Consider the following 25,923-nt stretch of genomic DNA (forward strand, 5'->3'; position numbering starts at 1 on the left):
TGCTAAAAGACAGAATTAATGTGCTGTTGCCACCACATTTCCCATTTAAAAATAATTATTGGGAGATCCACTATGCTGAATACCACCACCAACTAATTTAAAGATTATAAATGGCTTCTTATCACCAAGGAAAAGCAGCTGCATTCTCTACTTTCCCCTTGTGGTAATCTCTACCACCAGAAAATTACCAGTAGCATGCATTCCCATTGTTGCAGTTATGGGAATGTCCTCCTTAACAATCTCATTGAGGAGCAGCCTCGCTAATATCACAGTTCTGTCAAAATGATAAATGAACAACTTTTGAAAGAATCTTATTTTATTCATTTTAAATAAACTAACACGCATTTCCTCTGATGTGGGCGGCTGCCTGTCACTTACCTGTTTCTGCACTTCTGAAGCCTTTTGCAGGCAGCCTATGGTATAGCGACAGATATCAATACTGCTCATGTAAATCCACATGCTTCTAAAGTGAGACCGGATCAACTTGGGGGAGCGGTGAGGGTGGGTGGTAACGATTGTTAACAGTTCCTCCTCCAGAGGGAGAAGAGTATATTTTATTCATATTTTATTGATGTGCTTTAAAAATAGCACTTATTACTCTTGGACAAAATATTTGTTAAATTTTGACAGAATGATGCCAAAAATGAAGGACTTCAATTATGTGGAGAGATTGGAGAAGCTGGCATTGTTCTCCTGAGAAGGAGATTGCACAGGAATGTTTATTTTGAGGGGGTTTGATAGTGTAGACAGGTAGAACGTGATCCTAGTGGCAGAAGGGTCAATAGCCGGAGGAAAGAGATTGAAGATAATTGGCAAACGAATTGGAGAGGGGTGGAGGATGAGGAGAATTTTTTTGTGCAGTAAATTGTCATGGTCTAGAATTCACTGCCTAAAAATATGGTGGAAGCAGATTCATTAATAATTTATTATTATTGTCCAAAAGATGTACAGGTTAGGTGGATTAACCATGATTTTCTAAAAAATGCCCTTCACTGGACAGGACTACGCAGGTTACGTGGGGTTATGGGGATAGGGCAGGGCAGTGGACCTAGCTGGGGTGATCTTTCAGAGGGCCAGTGCAAACTTAATGGGCCGAGCGGCCTCCTTCTGCACTGTAGGGAGTCTATGATTCTATGAATAATTTTCAACATGGAATTGGATAAGCACTTGGAAAATAAAATTTTGCAGGGGCTATGGGGAGAGAACAGTAGAGTGGAACTAATTGGTTAGCTCTTACAAAGAGTATGATGGGTCAAGTAACCTCCTTCTCTGCTGTCTGACTCTATTTTCATAATTCATTATTAAACAGATTCAAAACTAAGAACAAACCTTGACATTTTGGAGATGATACTCTGCCAATGTTAGGATAGGGGGAGGGGTTTGCATCTATCAGTGATGGCTGCCATTAACTCCACTAAAGTTCACAAGGTTAGGGGGCGGTTCCTATTTTTGTATGGGAATAGTGAGCACCTGCACCATGAGGGGTGTATCTAAGAGGGGTGTATCTAAGAGGGGTATATCCAAAGTTTCAGGAATGATTAGGATTTTGCCCACCCACTCTCCACAACACCACCCCCCCATTATTTTTGAAGTGAGAAGATAAAAAGAGAATGGCAAAATACATCTCACATTCTTTGGAGGAGTTGAGACTTGCACTAGGTTTATACATAATGCAAACTAAATTGGCTTTTAATGCTCTGATTCATTTCAACAGGTTATTCAACACAAAAAAATGAAACAACTACATCAATGATTCATGCAACCCAGTCAGCTCACACCGAAAATGACACATTTATTCCATTATCTACTGCAATCACACATCATGAACTCTGTACCAACAACTGCCTCACATTACGAGAAAGTAAACAAGCGTCGCCAACAATTTCCCCAAATACGCCAGCAAAAAAGATTCTGGATGATGTCCACAAAGAAAATGCTACAAGTATCAACGCCACCAATGAACACCTGAGGAACAGAGCGGAAAATTCCCAAAATACGCCGGCAACAAAGATTCTGGATGATGTCCACAAAGAAAATACTATAAGTATCAACGCCACCAATGAACACCTGAGGGACAGATCGGAGAATTCTACATACCTGTGGATCTCTTCACCAGCTCCGAACACTATTTCAAAGGCTCCCTCAGGGAACAACAAAGTCATTTGGATGATTGTGCTTCCAGTTCTGGGTCTTGTTCTGATTGGTTTCCTGATTGCCTTCCTGATAAATCATACTCACGGGAAAAAACAACGTAAGCAACAATGTTTTGTTCCATTGATTTGCATAAACAAGTTTAGTGCAAAATAGTGTTGTATTTAAAAGAAGAATTAACAGAAAGGCAACCAAATAGTTGACCTGTACGCAATGAAGTGCTGTTAAGGAGTGTTGTTCTGAGTTTGGCAAAAAGGCGCAATGGAAAGAGCTGATTTTACTTTTCTCTGAAGTTGATGGAAAGTAAACCTAGGCAGCGAGAACAGGCAACCGGTCTGACCCCATCAGTTCCTAGGCCTGCGGGTTTGGTTAAAATTACCCCCAAGTTATGGAGCAGGATGGATGCAACTTTACTCCCATCGCTCCTTTCACATGCTCCACCTGCAAGCAATTTCATGGGAGACCCATTCAATGAACAAACAAAACAATCACATTTTGATTTACCTATTTGTTTGAACAAGCTTTTTTTTAAATTGAAGTCTTGATACATTACGCACACGCTAGTTGTAACAGCTTTTACCTTTTTAGCTGCAGTGCCCTAGGAGCACAAAACAAAACCCAAATTTTAACCAGGAGGCAATGATGAGTGAGGGGCCAACAGTATGAGGTTCACCAAGGTACAGGCCATTTTAACTTTTGGGGTTCATTTAAATGTTCCAGGGCCACTTTCTACCCAAATCCAGCAACAATGGTGAGCCCAGCGAGTGGATGCAGTAAAAGGCTTTGGCTCGGAACCTGTTGTAATGGCCCCCTGAATTTGGATGTATGGCAGGAGGTATTTGATCACAGCCTGGGAAGGGAAGCCTTGGGCTCCAAATTGACTGTGGGGCCCAAACTGATGCCCTACCAAAGCAAGTAAAAATAATACATTGCTCACTTTTTTGGCCCTCTTCTGGGACTGCAACTTCATGCCTGATATTTCTAATGAGGCCGGCACTGGACACCAACATTGCTCTTGTTAAAATGTGCTGAAGTCTGAATGACATCAACAGATCTTGACTGTTGAATTTCAACGAGGCCTCACTTGCCTGATGCAAGGCATTTTCTGGTTGGCCAGTAAGTGCTTGTTAAAATGGTACGTGCACAAGGTCAGCAAGGATCAGGTGAGTAGACCTCCACGAGGCCATCCCCAGCACATCCCACTCTTGTCGGGCGCGAAGGGTTAAAATCAGGGCTATGTAATGTTCAATAGTAGTTGAAAGACTAGCGTGTTGTAATGGGAACTGTTGTTAAGATTTTATTTTCAAATCTCTGAGGATTCAGTTGTTCATATGCATTCATAGAATATACAACACTCATGAAATATTACACAATTCACAATTCTTTAGAGCAGTCAGAAGAAAACAATGCATTACGGAAAGTTCTCAAAGGGATTGAGAATGAAATATCTAACAAGCTCTTCATGAAGAGGCCCCTGGGGGCCTGAGCAATCAATCTGTCCCAGATCATCATTTATTAAGAAAAGTTTTAACTAACAATATCCACAGTTCGCCAAATGCAGCTTTTTGATCTTAAATGCTTAAAATAATTCTCTCCAGTTTTCAATCTACATCTCTTTCCACTCCTACAATCTGATGACATGAAAACTCTTGAAGATTCAAAGGACTCACTTCTGAGCAACCAGGAGACCAAGAACTGCATTTGGTCATTATATTCCACAGCGCCCAAGAAGACACAATTCCATGTATAAATGAGAAAATAAATTTTAGAAACCATTCGTTAAAAAGTCAATGAAGTGAATTCTCTGCCGACGGGATTCTCCGTTCTGCCGACAGTGGACCCTCGCCCGCGGATGAGGGTGGCTACAATGGGAAATCCCATTGACCGGTGGCTGGAACAGCGAATCCCACTGCCAGTGGCGGCACACCGCCAAGAAACACACGGCTGGGGAGCCAGAGAATTCATCCCAATGACTGATCTGAATAGGCCCTAAATTCTGCAACTATCCTGCAGCATATAAAAAGTGTGCTCCTAATTGCTTTAAAAACTGCAGTGCTAGTTATTCCCAAGCTTGTTATCCTCTCCCTATGTTTAACAAAGACAATTTTTACAGAATTACATAGAATCGATACCATCGAAACTGGTCACTTAGTTTAACCAGTCCATGCCAGCATTTAGGCTCCACTCGAACCTTCTCCCACCTTTCCTCATCTAACTCCAACACCACAACCCTATTTCATTCTCCCTCATATGTTTAACATGCTTCCCCTTAAATGCATCAATTCTATTTGCTCCCATGGTAACAAGAGTCCACATTCCCACCAATCTCTTGGTAATCTGAATTCTCCAATCGATTTCTTGGTAGATGTCCTCTAGCTTTGCCACTGCCCCTTCTTGAGTTGAATTATTACAGTCCCATTTGTTCCATTACGATTAACTTTCTCATCTCACAGTGCCCAGTTCCAAAGCATTTTTCTCTGAAATATTCTGAATATCGTTGGAGAATTGATAATTACCAGTTTAAAAAGCAGAGACTCAGCAATGCTCCTAGTCTCAATTGAGATTTGAATTCTGTCTTCTTTTAGACTCTAATTTACTGAGCATGAAGGAATTGGGCCAACACTGAGCATTTAGTAAAGTAGAAAGCCAATAGAGTAGAGAAGATTCAGTGAGAGTTCTGACTTTGATTTAATTTTTCCAATGCCTACCAACAAAGAGGGATCTTCATCCCATCAGCCTGGGCTTGATTTATACCCAGGTGAGATACCAGTCTAGTCACCCACTACACTAGTTATCATAGAATTTACAGAGCAGAAGGAGGCCATTCGGCCCATCGAGTCTGCACCGGCTCTTGGAAAGAGCACCCTACTCAAGGTCAACACCGCCACCCTATCCCCATAACCCAGTAACCCCACCCAACACTAAGGGCAATTTTGGACACTAAGGGCAATTTATCATGGCCAATCCACCTAACCCGTACATCTTTGGACTGTGGGAGGAAACCGGAGCACCCGGAGGAAACCCACGCACACACGGGGAGGATGTGCAGACTCCGCACAGACAGTGACCCAAGCCAGAATCGAACCTGGGACCCTGGAGCTGTGAAGCAATTGTGCTATCCACAAGGCTACCGTGCTGCCCCATTAAACTAGTTATTTCCCCCATTAAAAAAAATATAACACACAGATCACTAACTTATTCCACAAATTAGATATTATAAATTCATCAGTTTGCATTAATCATATCACAACATATTCATGCATAGTTATTTGTAACCGTGACTACCTCAGAGTATGGAAACTGTTCACGAAACAAGTAAAGAAATTAAATGTGCCTGGATTACCAATATGAAACAGCAGGCAGGAAAGAAGGCAAATGGTATGTTGGCCTTCATAGCGAGAGGATTTGAGTATAGGGATAGGGATGTTTTACAGCAATTGTATAGGGCATTGGTGAGGCCACACCTGGAATATTATGCGCAGTTTTGGTGTCCTTACTGAGGAAGGATGTTCTTGCTATGGAGGGAGTACAGCGAAGGTTACCAGGCTGATTCCTGGGATGGCGGGACTGTCATATGAGGAGTCGGTTAGGATGATCATAGATTTAATAGAATTTGCAGTGCTGCAGGAGGCCATTCGGCCCATCAAATCTGCACCGGCCCATGGAAAGAGCACCCCACTCAAGCACACATCTCTTCCACCCCATCCCCTTAACCCAGTAACCCAAATTAACCTTTTTGGACACTAAGGGCAATTTATCACGGCCAATCCACCTAACCCACACATCTTTGGGCTGTGGGAGGAAACCGGAGCACCTGGAGGAAACCCACGCACACACGGGGAGGATGTGCAGACTCCGCACAGACAGTGACCCAAGCCGGGAATTGAACCTGGGACCCTGGAGCTGTGAAGCAACTGTGCTATCCACAATGCTACCGTGCTGCCCACTGATTATGATATTCATTGGAGTTTAGAAGAGTGAGAGGAGATCTCATAGAAACTTACAAAATTCTACCAGGATTCTAGAGGGTAGATTCAGAAAGAATGGGCGGGATGCTCCCATCTGATGGCAGAGTGTTGACGCCGTCATAAAAACTGGAGAGTCTGTGCCCTAAGTGTTGCGATCCTGTGCCCTACAGAAGGTCAGCATGGCACTGGAGCGACCCATGCCGCTCCAGCTGCCGATACTGGCGTCAAATGGCTGCCGCGGGTCTGCGCCTGCGCGTTGTGACCGGGGTGAATGCGCGCATGCGTGGTAACTTCCTTCTCCGTGCCGGCCCCGACGCAACATGGCGTAGGACTACAGGGGCCGGCGCGGAGCAAAAGAGACCCCCACCAGGAGAGGCCGGCCCGCCGATCGGTAGGCCCCGATCGCGGGCCAGGCCACGGTGGAGGTGCCCCCCGGGGTCAGACCCCCCCCTCTTCCCCCACCAGGCCGCCCCCGACAGGATGGACCCCAAGGTCCTGCCGGGTAAGACCAGATGTGAATGGCGCCGGCGGGACTCGGGCTTTTTTGGGCGGCCCATCCTGGGCGGAGAATCGCCGGTGGGGCCCTCGCGCCGACCGCGCCAGTGCCAATGGCGCCAATTCTCCGGTCACCGGAGAATTGGCGTACCGGTGTCGGGACGGCATCGCGCAATTCGTGCCCGGCCTGGTGATTCTCTGCACCGGCGTAGGCTGAGAGAATCCCGCTCAATGTTCCCGATGGTGGGGGAATCCAGAACTAGGGGTCATAGTTTGAGGTTAAGGAATAAACCTCTTAGGACTGAGGTGAGGAGAAATTACCTCACCCAGAGAGTGATGAATCTGTGGAATTCACTGCCACGGAAAATAGTTGAGGCCAAAACGTTGTGTAATTTCAAGAAGGAATTGGATTTGGAGGCTGCTGGGTGGTTGGTGTCGAGCAGGGTGGCACCCTGGCACTGCTAATGCCAACTGGACACATTGCCACTGCCAACCTGGCACCCTGGTAGGACCACCCTGGAACTGCCAGGGTGCTCATGTGACACTGCAAGTCTGGCAAAGGCACTGCCAGGGTGCCAAGCTGACAGCGCCAATATGCCAAGATGGCATTTTGTCTGCGCTGGGGATTGGGTCCAGAGATGCTGTGCCCTTATGATGTGGAGTGCGGGGGCACGAGGACCCCCTCAACAGGTAAGCTGGGGCATTGAAGGGAGTCAGGGCTTCGCATTGAGGGATCAAGAGATGGTGTTGTCATCTCTTCCTGCACTGAGGAAAATGAAGGTAAGTGCGGCCCTGCCGAGGCCCGGAAAAATAACAGAGTCCCATTCGATACCGGGGTAATTTCCGGAGCTACCAGCACCAGGTAATACCCCACTAAATCCACCCACGATGGACTGTGGTTTTTTTTCATGAAGTCCTGCACTTGGAGGGAATTTGAAGGGAAAGTTTTCACCCAGAGGGCAGTGAGAATTTAGAACTCACTGCCTGAAAGGGTGGAGGAAGCAGGAACCCTCATGACATGTAAGAAGCCTTTAGATGAGCACTTGAAATGTCATAGCATACAAGGCTACAGACCAAGTGCTAAACAATTGGATTAGAATGGAATTAAGGGGAGGTGGTGGCATAGTGGTCACTGGACTAATAATCCAGAAAGCCAAGGTCAGCCCTGGGGACCCGAGTCCAAACCCCATCATGGCAGCTGGTGGAATTTGAATTCGACAGAAAAAATCTGGAATTAAAAGTCTAATGATGAGTATGAAACCATTGTTGATTGTTGTAAAAATCCATCTGGTTCACTACTGCCCTTTAGGGAAGGAAATCTGCCGTCCTTACCCAGTTTGGCCTACACGTGACTCCAGACCCACAGCAACGTGCTTGACTCTTAAAATTCCCTCGCAAGCCGCTCAGTTCAGGGGCAATTAAGGATGGTGAGAAATGCAGGCCCAGCCAGTGATGCTCCGCCCACATCCCACGGATAAAAAAAAAAGAAAAGAATAAATGGGACGGGATTCTCTCAGCCGGGGGTCGGGCCGGAGAATCACCGTGACCAGGCCACACACCCCCCCGATGCCGACACGCGGAGAATCGCCGCCCTTGGCGCCGGCGTGGTTGGCGCGGCACCGGTCGCGGGCCGTTCTACACAGTCGGCCCGCCGCTTCTCAGCCCGGGATGGGCCGAGCGGCCGTAGTTAAAACGGCGAGTCCCACCGGCGCCGTCCACACCTGCTCACAGCCGGCGGGAACTCTGCGTGCAAGGGTTGGGTGGCAGCCTGTGGGGGGGGGGGGGCCTCCGACCCCTGGGGGGGCCTCCGATGCGGCCTGGCCCGCGATCGGGGCCCACCGATCGGCGGGCCGGCCTCTCTGTCCCCCGTCCTCCTTTCCTCCTGCGCCAAGTTGCGTCGGAGCCAGTGCGTTGAAGGAGGCCACTGCGCACGGTGCCGGTGCCACCAGTTCGCGCCGGGATCGGCAGCTGGAGCGGCATGAACCGCTCCAGTGCCGTGCTGGTCCCCTGTAGGGGGCCATTACTCCTGGCAGCGGCTCGCTCACGCTGTCGTAAAACGCGATGGCGTTTACGGCAGTGTGGACAGTCAGGCGCGGGATGGGAGAATCCCGCCCATGATGCCTGGTGCAAACACGATGGGCCAAAAGTGCTCTTTCTGTGCTGTAAAGCCCAATTGTTCTATTAGATGGAAAAGCACGGACGTGAATTCTTTCCCAATGATTAACACTCTGAGCTCAGAGGTCAAAAGTTACTCTAAACAAATTTTAAGGCATTGATTAAGGCATTAAACTAGTATGGCAGGGGGGTGGGCACGGGAGCAATAGGTCAGAAGGTGAGAGCGTTGAGTGAGAACTAGGGAATAGGGACAGTGTGGCTCTGAGGCAGAGCAGACGGGGAGAAGTTGCTGAACACAGCGGGTCTGGTGGCCTGAAGTGCATATGTTTTAATGCAAGGAGCATTACGGGTAAGGCAGATGAACTTAGAGCTTGGATTACTACTTGGAACTATGATGTTGTTGCCATTACAGAGACCTGGTTGAGGGAAGGGCAGGATTGGCAGCTAAACGTTCCAGGATTTAGATGTTTCAGGCGGGATAGAGGGGGATGTAAAAGGGGAGGCGGAGTTGCGCTACTTGTTCAGGAGAGTATCACAGCTATACAGCGAGAGGACACCTCAGAGGGCAGTGAGGCTATATGGTAGAGATCAGGAATAAGAAGGGTGCAGTCACAATGTTGGGGGTATACTACAGGCCTCCCAACAGCCAGCGGGAGATAGAGGAGCAGATAGGTAGACAGATTTTGGAAAAGAGTAAAAACAACAGGGTTGTGGTGATGGGAGACTTCAACTTCCCCAATATTGACTGGGACTCACTTAGTGCCAGGGGCTTAGACGGGGCAGAGTTTGTAAGGAGCATCCAGGAGGGCTTCTTAAAACAATATGTAAACAGTCCAACTATGGAAGAGGCGGTACTGGACCTGGTATTGGGGAATGAGCCCGGCCAGGTGGTAGATGTTTCAGTAGGGGAGCATTTCGGTAACAGTGACCACAATTCAGTAAGTTTTAAAGTACTGGTGGACAAGGATAAGAGTGGTCCGAGGATGAATGTGCTAAATTGGGGGAAGGCTAATTATAACAATATTAGGCGGGAACTGAAGAACATAGATTGGGGGCGGATGTTTGAGGGCAAATCAACATCTGACATGTGGGAGGCTTTCAAGTGTCAGTTGATAGGAATACAGGACAGGCATGTTCCTGTGAGGAAGAAAGATAAATACGGCAATTTTCGGGAACCTTGGATGACGAATGATATTGTAGGCCTCGTCAAAAAGAAAAAGGAGGCATTTGTCAGGGCTAAAAGGCTGGGAACAGACGAAGCCTGTGTGGCATATAAGGAAAGTAGGAAGGAACTTAAGCAGGGAGTCAGGAGGGCTAGACGGGGTCATGAAAAGTCATTGGCAAATAGGGTTAAGGAAAATCCCAAGGCTTTTTACACTTACATAAAAAGCAAGAGGGTAGCCAGGGAAAGGGTTGGCCCACTGAAGGATAGGCAAGGGAATCTATGTGTGGAGCCAGAGGAAATGGGCGAGGTACTAAATGAATACTTTGCATCAGTATTCACCAAAGAGAAGGAATTGGTAGATGTTGAGTCTGGAGAAGGGGGTGTAGATAGCCTGGGTCACATTGTGATCCAAAAAGACGAGGTGTTGGGTGTCTTAAAAAATATTAAGGTAGATAAGTCCCCAGGGCCGGATGGGATCTACCCCAGAATACTGAAGGAGGCTGGAGAGGAAATTGCTGAGGCCTTGACAGAAATCTTTGGATCCTCGCTGTCTTCAGGGGATGTCCCGGAGGACTGGAGAATAGCCAATGTTGTTCCTCTGTTTAAGAAGGGTGGCAGGGATAATCCCGGGAACTACAGGCCGGTGAGCCTTACTTCAGTGGTAGGGAAATTACTGGAGAGAATTCTTCGAGACAGGATCTACTCCCATTTGGAAGCAAATGGACGTATTAGTGAGAGGCAGCACGGTTTTGTGAAGGGGAGGTCGTGTCTCACTAACTTGATAGAGTTTTTCGAGGAGGTCACTAGGATGATTGATGCAGGTAGGGCAGTAGATGTTGTCTATATGGACTTCAGTAAGGCCTTTGACAAGGTCCCTCATGGTAGACTAGTACAAAAGGTGAAGTCACACGGGATCAGGGGTGAACTGGCAAGGTGGATACAGAACTGGCTAGGCCATAGAAGGCAGAGGGTAGCAATGGAGGGATGCTTTTCTAATTGGAGGGCTGTGACCAGTGGTGTTCCACAAGGATCAGTGCTGGGACCTTTGCTCTTTGTAGTATATATAAATGATTTGGAGGAAAATGTAACTGGTCTGATTAGTAAGTTTGCAGACGACACAAAGGTTGGTGGAATTGCGGATAGCGATGAGGACTGTCTGAGGATACAGCAGGATTTAGATTGTCTGGAGACTTGGGCGGAGAGATGGCAGATGGAGTTTAACCTGGACAAATGTGAGGTAATGCATTTTGGAAGGGCTAATGCAGGTAGGGAATATACAGTGAATGGTAGAACCCTCAAGAGTATTGAAAGTCAAAGAGATCTAGGAGTACAGGTCCACAGGTCATTGAAAGGGGCTACACAGGTGGAGAAGGTAGTCAAGAAGGCATACGGCATGCTTGCCTTCATTGGCCGGGGCATTGAGTATAAGAATTGGCAAGTCATGTTGCAGCTGTATAGAACCTTAGTTAGGCCACACTTGGAGTATAGTGTTCAATTCTGGTCGCCACACTACCAGAAGGATGTGGAGGCTTTAGAGAGGGTGCAGAAGAGATTTACCAGAATGTTGCCTGGTATGGAGGGCATAAGCTATGAGGAGCGATTGAATAAACTCGGTTTGTTCTCACTGGAACGAAGGAGGTTGAGGGGCGACCTGATAGAGGTATACAAAATTATGAGGGGCATAGACAGAGTGGATAGTCAGAGGCTTTTCCCCAGGGTAGAGGGGTCAATTACTAGGGGGCATAGGTTTAAGGTGAGAGGGGCAAAGTTTAGAGTAGATGTACGAGGCAAGTTTTTTACGCAGAGGGTAGTGGGTGCCTGGAACTCACTACCGGAGGAGGTAGTGGAGGCAGGGACGATAGGGACATTTAAGGGGCATCTTGACAAATATATGAATAGGATGGGAATAGAAGGATACGGACCCAGGAAGTGTAGAAGATTGTAGTTTAGTCGGGCAGTATGGTCGGCACGGGCTTGGAGGGCCGAAGGGCCTGTTCCTGTGCTGTACATTTCTTTGTTCTTTGTTTGTTCTTTGTTGATTTTCATTCTATTGAAAGGACTTTTCTACCAATTTTCCTCCTTCCTTACTCAAAGGCACTCATTCATGCTAGCATATAATTCTGCAACTAACCGTTGTCCTTTTATCCATCACACAAATGGGTGAGCGGACAGACAGTGCTGGCAGCTTCATCAACTGCAGGGTGAGAAATTGCAGCTGAGATTCATCTGACATCATCACAAATACCCTGATTACAATCTTCCAGCATGCAACAAAGACAGGAAAGGTCAGGGGTTAAAATAAGAGCAGTGTACTCACACTGACCTTGGCATCGCGCTCCTGTTTGTTGCCAATTTAACTCGCATGTTCCAGGAGTTGTTGGAGATGATCTCTGCAGATAAGCAAGGGCCTAACACATCTGCAACGACACCCAGCATGCTTTTAATATGTAGTTTTTGCTGGCACACCCAGTGCCAGAGCAAGCTGGCAGCTAACACAATTGGGGACAGGAGGAGCACAAAAAGGTCATTTTCTTTTTAATGGGTTCCTTGTTGGCCAGGAGGAGCTGGTGTGTCCCCAGCAGTCCGTTTACTTCAACAGCCAGAATCAAACAGGTTTTGCACTGTCACAATGCTATTAAACATAACTATGTGGATTACTTTTCAATTTGTTTTTCAGAAATAAACACTTCACTGTATTGACTGCAGTTCCTAACATTTCACAATTAGAAACATTCTTGGGGGAGGAGTGGGAGTGAGGCGATGTGGGACAGACAACTTGCACCAACATTAAAGAAATACATTGTCAAATTTGCTCTATGGGATACAGAACCGAAAAAATTGAATCTTATGATTCAATTGTGTTAAGGAACAAAATGTGCATTAATTTCAGTTTCAATAAACCAGAGTCTATGTAAGAACTCGATTTTAATTGCTGGGACTCCCAGACATGACGTAATTAGTTTACATTTTGGTTTCATTATTTTTTCAGTTAACCTTCCTCTTTCTATAGGTGACAACTATTTCCCAGTCAAAGAATGTAAAAATAACATCAATCCTAAAACAAATCTCTGAGGGTTCAGGTTCAAGTTCCACTCCAGGAGTTCAGCATAAAAATCAGAGCTAAGGGAGTTCCGCACTATTGGAGGCCCTGTTTTTCAGATGAGAAGTTAAATTAAGGCATTTTCGGGTAGACATAAAAGATCCCTTGACACTATTTTGATGAAGACCAGAGAGTGTGATGGACCATTAATTAACACGAGTCGAGTTGTAGAAGAGAACAGTGGTTTTAATAAGCTAAGAAGTATGCCAGCCTGCTGGCGGACAAAATGGCGGTCCCCACGGACTGCACGAGGTGGGTGACGCATCAGAAGGGGGCGGTACCAGCAGGCACGATGCCACACTGCGGCAGGCTTTCGATTTGGGAACTTTAGGTCGGGCCAGGCAGACTTTGGCAAAATGCTCCTTCTTACCGCACGCGTTGCAGGTCGCTTTCCGAGCTGGACAACGCTGCCTAGGCTGCTGGCCCTGGCCGCAGAACGGTCCCCCGGAGTTGGCGGGCAGCCGCGCAGCACAGGCATGGACACGCCTGGGTTGGGTGATGGCCGTGCCTCTGACGTCCACGAGGATGCCGCATGGTCAGGTGTGAAGGCATCCAAACTCTTGTGATGTCTTAGCTTATTAAATTGATGGACCATCAATTCACACGAGTTGAGTTGTAGAAGAGAACAGTGGTTTTAGTAAGCTAAGAAGTATGGCAGCCTGCTGCTGCTCCCGCACTGGGAGCTGGCCACAGGTCTGCCAATTATATACCTCCCCTGAGGGGCGGAGCCACAGGCAGAGCCAACAGAAGCATCAACACAACAACAGTAAGTAACAGTGAATAAGAACAACAGTGAACATATATACAGTGCTGGATAACAGTAGGACGAATAACGGTAAATATATATATAGTAGCAATACGTGGTTCACCACATTCACACCCAGTTAAAAAAAAGTCCAGCGGGGGTGAAGTGGACTCACAGGTTGAGTCTGACGGGAGCCTTGATCTTCCGCCGTGATCGCCTCAGCCCCGGCTGCGGTGTGGGCACGGGTGTCGGGATCTTCGAAGCCGGGAGCGTGTCGTCTGCAGTTTCATCGCGATGTGTTGACGGAGAGGGAGACGGTGTACGGGCGGGGGCGGTGGTAACAGCCCCAGGGAGGGCTGCCGGTGCCAAGTCCCGCCACATTCAAGTGATGGTGATAGGCGGTGTAGGGGTGGGCGCGTTGGTGATGGTTGCTGGGGAACCTGCGGGTGCCAAATCCCGGAGGGAGACTGTGTCCTGCCATCCGTCGTGGGCTGCCACGTATGCATACTGAGGGTTTGCATGGAGGAGCTGAACCCTCTCGACCAGGGGGTCGGACCTATGGTTCCTCACGTGCTTCCTGAGGAGGACAGGCCCTGGTGTTGTCAGCCAGGACGGAAGCGAGACCCTGGACTTCCTGGGGAAGACAATCAAACGTTCGTGAGGGGTCTCGTTGGTGGCAGTACACAGAAGCGACCGGATGGAGTGGAGCGCATCGGGAAGGACCTCCTGCCAGCGGGAGACTGGGAGACTTCTAGACTGTAGGGCAAGAAGGACGGCCTTCCAGACCGTCGCAGTCTCCCTCTCCACCTGCCCGTTTCCCCGGGGGTTGTAGCTGGTCATCCTGCTTGAGACGTTGCCCTTGCTAAGCAGGAACTGACGCAGCTCATCACTCATAAAAGAGGAGCCCCGATCACTGTGGATGTAGGTGGGGAAACCAAACAAGGTGAAGAGCCTGTGTAGAGCCTTGATGACAGTCGCCAAGGTCATGTCGGGGCATGGGATGGCAAAGGGAAAACGGGAGTACTCGTCAATGATGTTGAGGAAGTACACATTACGGTCAGTGGAGTGGAGGGGCCCTTTGAAATCGGTGCTGAGGCGTTCAAAGGGGCGGGAGGCCTTCACCAGGTGAGCTCTGTCTGGCCGATAGAAGTGCGGCTTGCACACCGCGCAGACTTGGCAGTCCCTGGTCATGGTCCTGACCTCCTCAGTGGAATAAGGCAGGTTGCGGGCCTTGATGAAATGGAGAAGCCGGGTGACCCCCGGGAGACAGAGGTCATTGTGGATGGCCCGAAGTCGGTCTTCTTGCGCGCTGGCACATGTACCTTGGGACAGGGCATCTGGGAGCTCATTGAGCTCTCCAGGGGCTGTTACTGGCCTCAATGATCCCTTCCCGCAAGAGTCGCTGGACCTCCGACCTGATGGCCGACTCCATGAGTCGCACGTGACGGGCAGCGTCGAAGATGGTGGCCAAGATGACGGCCCCCATGGGTCGCATGTGGCGGGCGGCGTTAAAGATGGCGGATCCCCACGGACTGCACGAGGTGGGTGACGCGTCAGAAGGGGGCGGTACCAGAAGGCACGATGCCACACTGCGGCAGGCTTTCGATTTGGGAACTTTAGGTCGGGCCAGGCAGACTTTGACAAAATGCTCCTTCTTACCGCACGTGTTGCAGGTCGCTTTCCGAGCTGGACAACGCTGCCTAGGCTGCTGGCCCTGGCCGCAGAACGGTCCCCCGGAGCTGGCGGGCAGCCGCGCAGCACAGGCATGGACACGCCCGGGTTGGGTGATGGCCGTGCCTCTGACGTCCACGAGGATGCCGCATGGTCAGGTGTGAAGGCATCCAAACTCTTGTGATATCTTAGCTTATTAAATTGATGGACCATCAATTCACACGAGTTGAGTTGTAGAAGAGAACAGTGGTTTTAGTAAGCTAAGAAGTATGGCAGCCTGCTGCTGCTCCCGCACTGGGAGCTGGCCACAGGTCTGCCAATTATATACCTCCCCCGAGGGGCGGAGCCACAGGCAGAGCGAACAGAAGCATCAACACAACAACAGTAAGTAACAATGAATACGAACAACAGTGAACATATATACAGTGGTGGATCCAAGTAGGCAAATAACAAATAACGGTAAATATATATAGTAGCAATACGTGGTTCACCACAGAGTGCTCCCAACACTTAATAGAATCATAGAATCCCTCCAATGCAGAAGGAGGTTATTCAGTCCATCGGGTCTGCACTGACCCTTCGAAGGAGTACCTTAACCTAGGCCCACTTCCCTGCCCTATCCCTGTAACCCCACCTAATCTTTGGACGCTAAGTGGCAATTTAGCATGGCCAATCCACCTAACATGCACTGGACTTCGGTAAACAGTTTTTAGACTGTGGGAGGAAACCAGAGCACTCGGAGGAAACCCACGCAGACACGGGGAGATTGTGCAAACTCCACACAGACAGTCACTTGAGGCCGGAATTAAATTTGGGTCGCTGGTGCTGTGAGGCAGCAATGTTAACCACTGTGCCACCCTTTTTTTAGTGTATCTTCACTCACTTGTTTTTCCTTTGGCGAAAAGTGGGGAGGTGGTGGAAGTTAACGGGTGGGATTTTCCAGCCCCGCCAATTGAATTTTGGCCGCTCTCCATATTCTCCTGTCCCACCGACAACTGATGAGACTGGAACATCCCCCCCACACGCCACTAAAACAGATTATCTGATCATTATGACATTGGGGCTGGTGGATGCCTAGTTTCCTCCATTCCAATAGTGACTACACTTCAAAAGTACCTCATTGGCTGTGAGGCACTTTGAGACGTCCAGTGGTCATGAAAATCGCTCTACGAACACGAGAAGTGTTTCTTCAGGAATGTGCTTGAAAATGTATTTTAACGAAACATGTATAAACGTTGTTTTTTTCAGCACTAAACAATGAAGTTGACAGTGAAAATCCAGCCAGGTATGGTGTTTTAAACTTTCAACATTTTACAGAAAGTGAAACTGTTCATTAAGCTGACAGGAGGCTTTTTTCAGGGACTAGTAACGAAAATATTCAAAGTATCAGTTACACCTAGTTGTAAATGATTCTTTGATTCTGGTGTTTTCTGTAACACTGGTGTAGGCACACAAGTGGGCACTTGTACTGCTGTGGGACCTACCTTTCCTTTCTATATTGTTGGATAATTACTGCCAATGAGGAATAGCAACCGATCCTTCACTGTCCCAGTCGAGAGAACCTACCAATAAAACAGGAGAGATAAAAGTGCGTGCTAGATAAATGCAAGTTTTTCTACCTTTCTCTCATGCTTACTTCCTTTCTTCACCCCCCAGGGTGGATGTGGAGAGCATGATTCCCCTTGTGGGAGAATCGAGAACTAGAAGTCACTGTTTACAAATAAGGGATCATCCATTTAAAAATGGAGATGAGGCGAAATTGTTTCTCTCACCAGGTTGCGACTCTCGTCCTGAAAAAAATGTGAAAGCAGAGGTGGATAGATTTTTGGGAGGCTTTACGATTTTACGATTTTTGGGTGATAGGTTATTGGGGGTAGGAGAGATGGAGATTTGAGGTTGCTATCATATCAGCCATGATCTTATTAAATGGCGGAGCAGGTTCGAGGGGCTGAATGGCCTTCCCCTGCTCCTTGTCCGTATGTCCATATGCTCATATCAGATTCAGACTTCCTCCTACTTTTCAAAAACTGCTTAATGGTTCTGTCAGTGCTCCAGAAGTCAACTTCCTGAAATCCTCGAAGATTGAGAAAAAATATTCTTTTCCTCATATATTTTCTAGCAGGCCTAGCAATCCAGGGCAAGTTGCAATGATGGTGAAACAGCATCTGGCCCTACCAGAGATTGCAAGCTCAATATGAGTTCACCTAATTGATTTTGAATTTTAAAAAAACATTTCTTATCTTCAGGAGTCCAGGCTGCAGCCCCTCACCTAGACGTGCTGCTGTGTATCATGTGCTCATTTAGAGTCCAGTAATCCTTATCTGTCTCAGTATACCCATGTCCACCCAACCATGGACATCAAATTGAACTGGAAAAACATGAAATTTCAGTAGAAGTCCCTGCTCTAAACCCCTGCTGTGTAGCTATTTCCATGCTGTCATTGGCCATGAAAGGGAAGGGCAGAGGTCCTCTTCTTACAAGGTCAACCAGAAAATCCCAGAAATAGTCGAGACTGTAACCAAGTTTGTGTCACTTCTCGCTGGCTTCTATTGAGGCCTTGCTAAAGTTACTGGAGGGGTCAGGCAGAAGCTGAGAGGAATTCTTGAAACAACTGTTTTAGGGTAGGATTTTCTGGCCTTTCACACTGACGGGATCTTATGCTCCCACCGACGGCGCACCCACGACGGGGAGAGGTGCGTTCAATGGGAAATCCCGTTGACAATGGTGGGACCAGAAGATCCCTCCACCGGCCATGAGTGAAACCGCCCTCTGTCACTGCAGAACGCACCATGGAGGGGGAGGAAAATCCCCCCATATCATTTGTTGCATATCGCTTCCCTGGAGTTCATACACATCCTACTTTCCTATGAGGCAGAGTCAAGTCTGCTTTACTCCAGCTATGATTGAAATATGTTGCGCAAGTGGTATTCAGTACCTTGCAGTCAGCAGTCTGAGCTACTCACACAAATTAATCAAGTGTATTGGAATCAAATGGCTGTTTTTAGGCATCTTAGTTGAAATCTAAACTATTTCTGCGTTTGACATGACAGTGCATGCATTAGACAGGTAACTGATCATCAAGATTCATGCCAGCAATTCGAGTATGTATCGCCTCCAGCCGCAAACAAATGTTTGGTTTTAGCTGTCCATCAGGCTCTGTGGACTGGTACAAAGATTTAGCCTGTGAACTTTGTTATTTTACACCCTGGACATTGATGCAGTTTAAATGTTTGCTTACCTTGAAGCTAAAATCTTTTGATCTGCTGCCTTTGATCTCTAACATCTGACTCAGGCAGACGGGGAGAGGAGGGGCGGCTGGAGTAGTGTTTCAGGCCTTAGCTGGATACTGTTAAGATATCCATTGTCAGCCACAATGGTGACACTAATCAGCTGCCGTGCGGCTAGATATAAGACCACAACAGATGTACAGTTGTTATGGATGTTAAGTATTCGGGCTTTTGAAAGAGCGTCAGAGACCGCAGCTAGAATTTGGCCTCCTGTCCACAGGTAAGGCGGAGGGACAGCTGAGGAGGGTAAAGGGGGCGGTGTATGAATATGGGGAAAAACTAGCAGGATGCTGGCGCACCAGCTGAGGAAACAGGAGGCGGCGAGAGAGCGAGGGAAAGTGAGGGATACAGGGGGGAAGGCGGTTCTGGATGCGGCAGGGGTGCCCCAATCGGGCTTGAGAAGGTTATAGACAGGTTGGGGGCGATGTAATCAGGCAAAGCCCCGGGACCAGATGGGTATCTGGTTGAGTTCTATAAAACGTTTTCTGGGCTGTTGGGGCGCTTCTGGTAAAGGTTTTTAATGAGTCAAAGGAGCTGGGAGTGCTCCCCCCAACGTTATCGCAGGCATCGATTTCTCTTATTTTGAAACGGGATAAGGATCTGGAGAGCTGTGGGTCGTATAGGCCAATCTCCCTGCCAAATGTGGATGCAAAATTGCTGGCCACACGTATAGAGGATTGGGTAATAGGGGAGGACCAGACGGGATTTGTTAAGGGACGATATTTGACGTCCAACATTAGGTGGCTCCTTAACGTAATAACGATGCCTGCGGAGGGGTGCGAGGCCGAGGTGGGGGTGGCCATGGATGCAGAAAAGGCCTTTGATCGGGTGGAGTGGAAATATCTGTGGGAGGTCCTGGGAAGGTTTGGGTTTTGGCAGAGATTTGTGGATTGGGTCCGGTTATATCAGGCACCGGTGGCAAATGTAAGGACAAACCAGGTTCGATCGGAATATTTTAGTTTGTGTCGGGGGACGAGACAGGGGTGTCCACTCTCCCCACCACTGTTTGCCCTGGCCATAGAACCTTTGGCAATGGCACTGCGAGATAGTGAGGGGGGGGGGGGGTGGAACATAGGGTCTCGCTCTCTGCGGACGACTTGCTCCTTTATATAACAGACCCGTTGGGGGGATTGCAGGAATTCTGGGGATACTGGAGGAATTTGGCCAGTTCTCAGGGTATAAATTGAATATGGGCAAGAGTGAGGTGTTTACAATCCAGGCAAGGGGGCAAGAGAGGAGACTGAGGGAGATGCCGTTCAAGGTGGCGGGAGGGAGTTTTAGTTACCTGGGTACTCAAGTGGCAAGGGACTGGGATCGGCTTCACAAATTAAATTTGGGCAGGTTGATAGAGCAAATAAAAGGGGACTTCCGAAGGTGGGACGTGCTCTCGCTGTCATTGGCGGGGAAGGTACAGACTGTGAAAACGACAGTCCTCCTGAGATTGCTGTTCGTGTTTCAGTGTCTTCCAATCTTCATCCCCAAGGTATTTTTTAGGAAGATGAATGCGTCGATTTTGGATTGTATTTTATGCCGGGAAAGCCCTGAGGGTGAAGAGGGTCCTTCTTGAGCGGGGGCGCGGGGAGGGGGGCTTGGCCCTTCCGAACTTTATTAACTGCTACTGGGCGGCCAATATACCGATGGTTAGGAAGGGTTAGTGGGGGAGGGGTCGGCGTGGGAGCGAGTGGAGGCAGCATCTTGCAAGGGCATGCGCCTGGAGGCCCTGGTAATGGCACCTCTGCCGTTCTCGCCGGCTCAGTACTCCACAAGTCCAGTGGTAGTGGCAGCCCTGAGAGTGTGGGGGCAATGGAGGCCGCACATGGGACTGGAGGGGACGTCGGTGTGGTCACCGATCTGTGACAATCACCAGTTCGCTCCAGGGGGGCTGGACAGGAGGTTTAGCAAGTGGTAAACCTCTGAGAGAGGATGGATTTGGGGATCTCTTCATAGAGGAGGGTTTCCTGAGCCTGGAGGAGCTAGAGGAGGAGTTTGAGTTGCCGAACGGATTTCGGTACCTGCAGGTACGGGACTTTGTCCAGAGGCCGGTTCCAAGCTTCCCTCGTCTTCCTCTAAGGGTGCTACAGGATAAGGTGATGTTAAAACAGGGGTTGGGGAGGGGAGGGTCTTGGAAATATATAAGGAATTGATGGAGTGGCAAGGGGTCCCAATGGGGAGGTGAAGAGGAAGTGGGAGGAAGAGTTGGGAGGGGAGTTGGAAGTCGGGTTATGGGAGAAGGCCCTGAGGAGAGTCAATGCATCCCCGTCATGTGCCAGGCTCAGCCTGATAAAGTTCAAGGTGGTCCACAGGGCTCATATGACTGTGGCCCGGATGAAGAGGTTTTTTGAGGAGCTGGAGGACAGATGTTGACGGTGTGGGGGAAGTCTGGCGAATTATGTACATCTGTTTTGGGTGTGTCCGAAGCTGAGGGGATTTTGGCAGGGATTCTCAGATGTCATGTCAGAGGTCCTGGAAGGAAGGGTGACTCCGAGTCCAGAGATGCAATATTTGGAGTGTCGGAAGATCCGGGAGCCCAGGGCGGGAGAAAGGCTGATATTTTGGCCTTTGCCTCCCTGGTGGGCCGGAGACATGGAAGTGAAGAATAAGGGCAGGGAATCTAATATATGGGTAGCTAGGAGTTAGGGCGGGGGGGAAGTTGGGTATGTTATTGTGGGGGTTTTGCGTGTGTCGGACCGCTCTGTTGTTATAATTATATTTATATTTATAATTATATAATTATATTTAGAATTATAAATGCCTCAATAAAATGTTTTTTGAAAAAAAAAAGAAACCACCCCTGAACAGTGTGGGGACCTGCCATAGATATGCAAATTACTGGACTTTCCTCTTCCTCTGGCCATGCAGCAGTCAGGTGTGGTGTGTATGATAGGGGGGCTGAGTGGTGTGTGTGAGTGGTGTGTGTGGGTGTGGTGTGTGTGTGAGTGGCCTGTGTGTGAGTGGTTTGTGTGTGAGTGGCCTGTGTGTGAGTGGTTTGTGTGTGTGAGTGGTGTGTGTGTGAGTAATGTGTGTGTGTGTGTGAGTGGTGTGTGTGTGAGTGGTGTGTGTGTGAGTGGTGTGTGGTGGTGTGTGTGTGTGTGGTGTGTGTGTGAGTAGTGTGTGTGTGAGTGGTGTGTGTGTGAGTGGCGTGTGTGTGAGTGGCGTGTGTGTGAGTGGTGTGTGTGAGTGGCATGTGTGTGAGTGGTGTGTGGTGGTGTGTGTGTGAGTGGTGTGTGTATGAGTGGTGTGTGGTGGTGTGTGTGTGAGTGGTGTGTGTGTGTGGTGTGTGTGTGAGTGGTGTGTGTGTGAGTGGTGTGTGTGTGAGTGGTGTGTGCGTGAGTGGTGTGTGTGTGGTGTGTGTCTGAGTGGTGTGTGTGTGTGAGTGGTGTGTGTGTGGTGTGTGTCTGAGTGGTGTGTGTATCTGAGTGGTGTGTGTGTGGTGTGTGTCTGAGTGGTGTGTGTGCGTGAGTGGTGTGTGTGTGAGAGGTGTGTGTGTGAGTGGTGTGTGTGTGTGAGTGGTGTGTGTGTGAGTGGTGTGTGTGTGAGAGGTGTGTGTGTGAGTGGTGTGTGTGTGTGAGTGGTGTGTGTGTGTGTGTGTGTGTGTGTGTGAGTGGTGTGTGTGTGAGTGGTGTGTGTGTGAGTGGTATGTGTGTGAGTGGTGTGTGTGTGAGAGGTGTGTGTGTGAGTGGTGTGTGTGTGTGAGTGGTGTGTGTGTGTGTGTGTGTGTGTGAGTGGTGTGTGTGTGTGAGTGGTGTGTGTGTGGTGTGTGTGTGAGTGGTGTGTGTCTGAGTAGTGTGTGTGTGTGTGTGTGTATGAGTGGTGTGTGTGTGTGAGTGGTGTGTGTGTGAGTGGTGTGTGTGTGTGTGGTGCGTGTGTGAGTGGTGTGTGTGTGAGTGGTGTGTGTGTGAGTGGTGTGTGTGAGTGGTGTGTGTGTGTGGTGTGTGTGTGTGAGTGGTGTGTGTGTGAGTGGTGCGTGTGTGAGTGGTGTGTGTGTGAGTGGTGCGTGTGTGAGTGGTGTGTGTGAGTGGTGTGTGTGTGAGTGGTGTGTGTGAGTGTGTGTGTGAGTTGTGTGTGTGTGTGAGTTGTGTGTGGTGGTGTGTGTGAGTGGTGTGTGTGTGGTGTGTGCGTGAGTGGTGTGTGTGTGTGTGGTGCGTGTGTGAGTGGTGTGTGTGTGAGTGGTGTGTGTGAGTGTGTGTGTGAGTGGTGTGTGTGGTGTGTGTGTGAGTGGTGTGTGTGTGAGTGGTGTGTGTGAGTGTGTGTGTGAGTGGTGTGTGTGTGTGGTGTGTGTGTGAGTGGTGTGTGTGTGTGGTGTGTGTGTGAGTGGTGTGTGTGGGTGTGGTGCGTGTGTGAGTGGTGTGTGTGTGAGTGGTGTGTGTGAGTGTGTGTGTGAGTGGTGTGTGTGGTGTGTGTGAGTGGTGTGTGTGTGAGTGGTGTGTGTGAGTGGTGCGTGTGTGAGTGGTGTGTGTGTGAGTGGTGTGTGTGTGAGTGGTGTGTGTGAGTGTGTGTGTGAGTGGTGTGTGTGGTGTGTGTGGTGTGTGTGTGAGTGGTGTGTGTGTGAGTGGTGTGTGTGTGAGTGTGTGTGTGAGTGGTGTGAGTGGTGTGTGTGTGAGTGGTGTGTGTGAGTGTGTGTGTGAGTGGTGTGTGTGTGAGTGGTGTGTGTGAGTGGTGTGTGTGTGTGGTGTGTGTGTGAGTGGTGTGTGTGTGTGTGTGGTGCGTGTGTGTGTGGTGCGTGTGTGAGTGGTGTGTGTGTGAGTGGTGTGTGTGAGTGTGTGTGTGAGTGGTGTGTGTGGTGTGTGTGAGTGGTGTGTGTGTGAGTGGTGTGTGTGAGTGGTGCGTGTGTGAGTGGTGTGTGTGTGAGTGGTGTGTGTGTGAGTGGTGTGTGTGAGTGTGTGTGTGAGTGGTATGTGTGGTGTGTGTGTGAGTGGTGTGTGTGTGAGTAGTGTGTGTGTGTGTGTGTGTGTGAGTGGTGTGTGTGTGTGAGTGGTGTGTGGTGGTGTGAGTGGTGTGTGAGTGGTGTGTGGTGGTGTGTGTGAGTGGTGTGTGTGTGTGGTGTGTGTGTGAGTGGTGTGTGTGTGAGTGGTGTGTGTATGAGTGGTGTGTATGTGTGAGTGGTGTGTGTGTGAGTGGTGCGTGGTGTGTGTGTGAGTGGTGTGTGTGAGTGGTGTGTGCGTGTGTGGTGTGTGCGTGTGTGGTGTGTGTATGAGTGGTGTGTGTGTGAGTGGTGTGTGTGTGAGTGGTGTGTGTGTGTGTGAGTGGTGTGTGTGTGAGTGGCCTGTGTGTGTGTGGTGTGTGTGTGGTGTGTGTGTGAGTAATGTGTGTGAGTGGTGTGTGTGTGAGTGGTGTGTGTGTGGTGTGTGTGAGTGGTGTGTGTGAGTGGTGTGTGTGTGGTGTGTGTGTGAGTAATGTGTGTGAGTGGTGTGTGTGTGAGTGGTGTGTGTGTGGTGTGTGTGAGTGGCGTGTGTGTGAGTGGCGTATGTGTGAGTGGCGTGTGTGTGAGTGGTGTGTGGTGGTGTGTGTGTGAGTGGTGTGTGTGTGTGAGTGGTGTGTGTGTGAGTGGTGTGTGTGTGAGTGGTGTGTGTGTGTGGTGTGTGTGTGAGTGGTGTGTGTGTGAGTGGTGTGTGTGTGTGGTGTGTGTGTGAGTGGTGTGTGTATGAGTGGTGTGTGGTGGTGTGTGTGTGAGTGGTGTGTGTGTGTGGTGTGTGTGTGTGAGTGGTGTGTGTGTGAGTGGTGTGTGTGTGGTGTGTGTCTGAGTGGTGTGTGTGTATGAGTGGTGTGTGTGTGGTGTGTGTCTGAGTGGTGTGTGTGTCTGAGTGGTGTGTGTGTGGTGTGTGTCTGAGTGGTGTGTGTGTGTGAGAGGTGTGTGTGTGAGTGGTGTGTGTGTGTGAGTGGTGTGTGTGTGTGTGTGAGTGGTGTGTGTGTGAGTGGTGTGTGTGTGTGTGTGAGTGGTGTGTGTGTGTGTGTGAGTGGTGTGTGTGTGTGTGGTGTGTGTCTGAGTGGTGTGTGCGTGAGTGGTGTGTGTCTGAGTGGTGTGTGCGTGAGTGGTGTGTGTGTGAGTGGTGTGTGTGTGAGAGGTGTGTGTGTGAGTGGTGTGTGTGTGTGTGAGTGGTGTGTGTGTGTGTGTGTGTGAGTGGTGTGTGTGTGTGAGTGGTGTGTGTGTGAGTGGTGTGTGAGTGTGGTGTGTGTGTGAGTGGTGTGTGTGTGAGTGGTGTGTGTGTGAGAGGTGTGTGTGTGTGTGTGTGTGAGTGCGAGTGGTGTGAGTGTGAGTGGTGTGTGTGTGAGTGGTGTGTGTGTGAGTGGTGTGTGTGTGTGGTGTGTGTGTGTGTGAGTGGTGTGTGTGTGAGTGGTGTGTGTGTGAGTGGTGTGTGTGAGTGGTGTGTGTGTGAGTGGTGTGTGTGTGTGTGAGTGGTGTGTGTGTGAGTGGTGTGTGTGTGTATGAGTGGTGTGTGTATGAGTGGTGTGTGTGTGAGTGGTGAGTGTGTGTGGTGTGTGTGTGTGGTGTGTGTTTGAGTGGTGTGTGTGTGTGAGTGGTGTGTGTGAGTGGTGTGTGTGTGAGTGGCGTGTGTGTGTGGTGTGTGTGAGTGGCGTGTGTATGAGAGGTGTGTGTGAGTGGTGTGTGTGAGTGGCGTGTGTGTGAGTGGTGTGTGTGTGAGTGGTGTGTGGTAGTGTGTGTGTGAGTGGTGTGTGTGTGGTGTGTGTGTGAGTGGTGTGTGTGTGAGTGGTGTGTGTGTGAGTAGTGTGTGTGTGTGTGTGAGTGGTGTATGTGTGTGAGTGGTGGGTGTGTGTGGTGTGTGTGAGTGGTGTGTGTGTGAGTGGTGTGTGTGTGTGGTGTGTGTATGAGTGGTGTGTGTGTGTGAGTGGTGTGTGTGTGTGTGGTGCGTGTGTGAGTGGTGTGTGTGTGAGTGGTGTGTGTGTGAGTGGTGTGTGTGAGTGGTGTGTGTGTGTGGTGTGTGTGTGTGAGTGGTGTGTGTGTGAGTGGTGCATGTGTGAGTGGTGTGTGTGTGAGTGGTGCGTGTGTGAGTGGTGTGTGTGAGTGGTGTGTGTGTGTGAGTGGTGTGTGGTGGTGTGTGTGAGTGGTGTGTGTGTGGTGTGTGTGTGAGTGGTGTGTGTGTGTGTGGTGCGTGTGTGAGTGGTGTGTGTGTGAGTGGTGTGTGTGAGTGTGTGTGTGAGTGGTGTGTGTGGTGTGTGTGTGAGTGGTGTGTGTGTGAGTGGTGTGTGTGAGTGTGTGTGTGAGTGGT

The 25,923-nt window shown here is 49.3% G+C and overlaps 1 protein-coding gene across 3 annotated transcripts in view; it reads left to right on the plus strand.

Annotated features, from left to right (window-relative positions):
- tmem154 (transmembrane protein 154) overlaps positions 1–25,923 on the plus strand; it is a 101,151-nt gene that overhangs the window by 34,827 nt on the left and 40,401 nt on the right. For all 3 annotated transcript variants that reach the window (XM_072496050.1, XM_072496049.1, XM_072496048.1), the window contains exons 2-3: positions 1,715–2,251; positions 16,659–16,695. In XM_072496050.1, the coding sequence (XP_072352151.1) occupies positions 1,715–2,251; positions 16,659–16,695 (574 nt within the window). The remainder of the gene's footprint in view (positions 1–1,714; positions 2,252–16,658; positions 16,696–25,923) is intronic.

The sequence above is a fragment of the Scyliorhinus torazame genome, chromosome 3 (assembly GCF_047496885.1).
Source record: "Scyliorhinus torazame isolate Kashiwa2021f chromosome 3, sScyTor2.1, whole genome shotgun sequence".
NCBI classification, from domain to species: domain Eukaryota; kingdom Metazoa; phylum Chordata; class Chondrichthyes; order Carcharhiniformes; family Scyliorhinidae; genus Scyliorhinus; species Scyliorhinus torazame.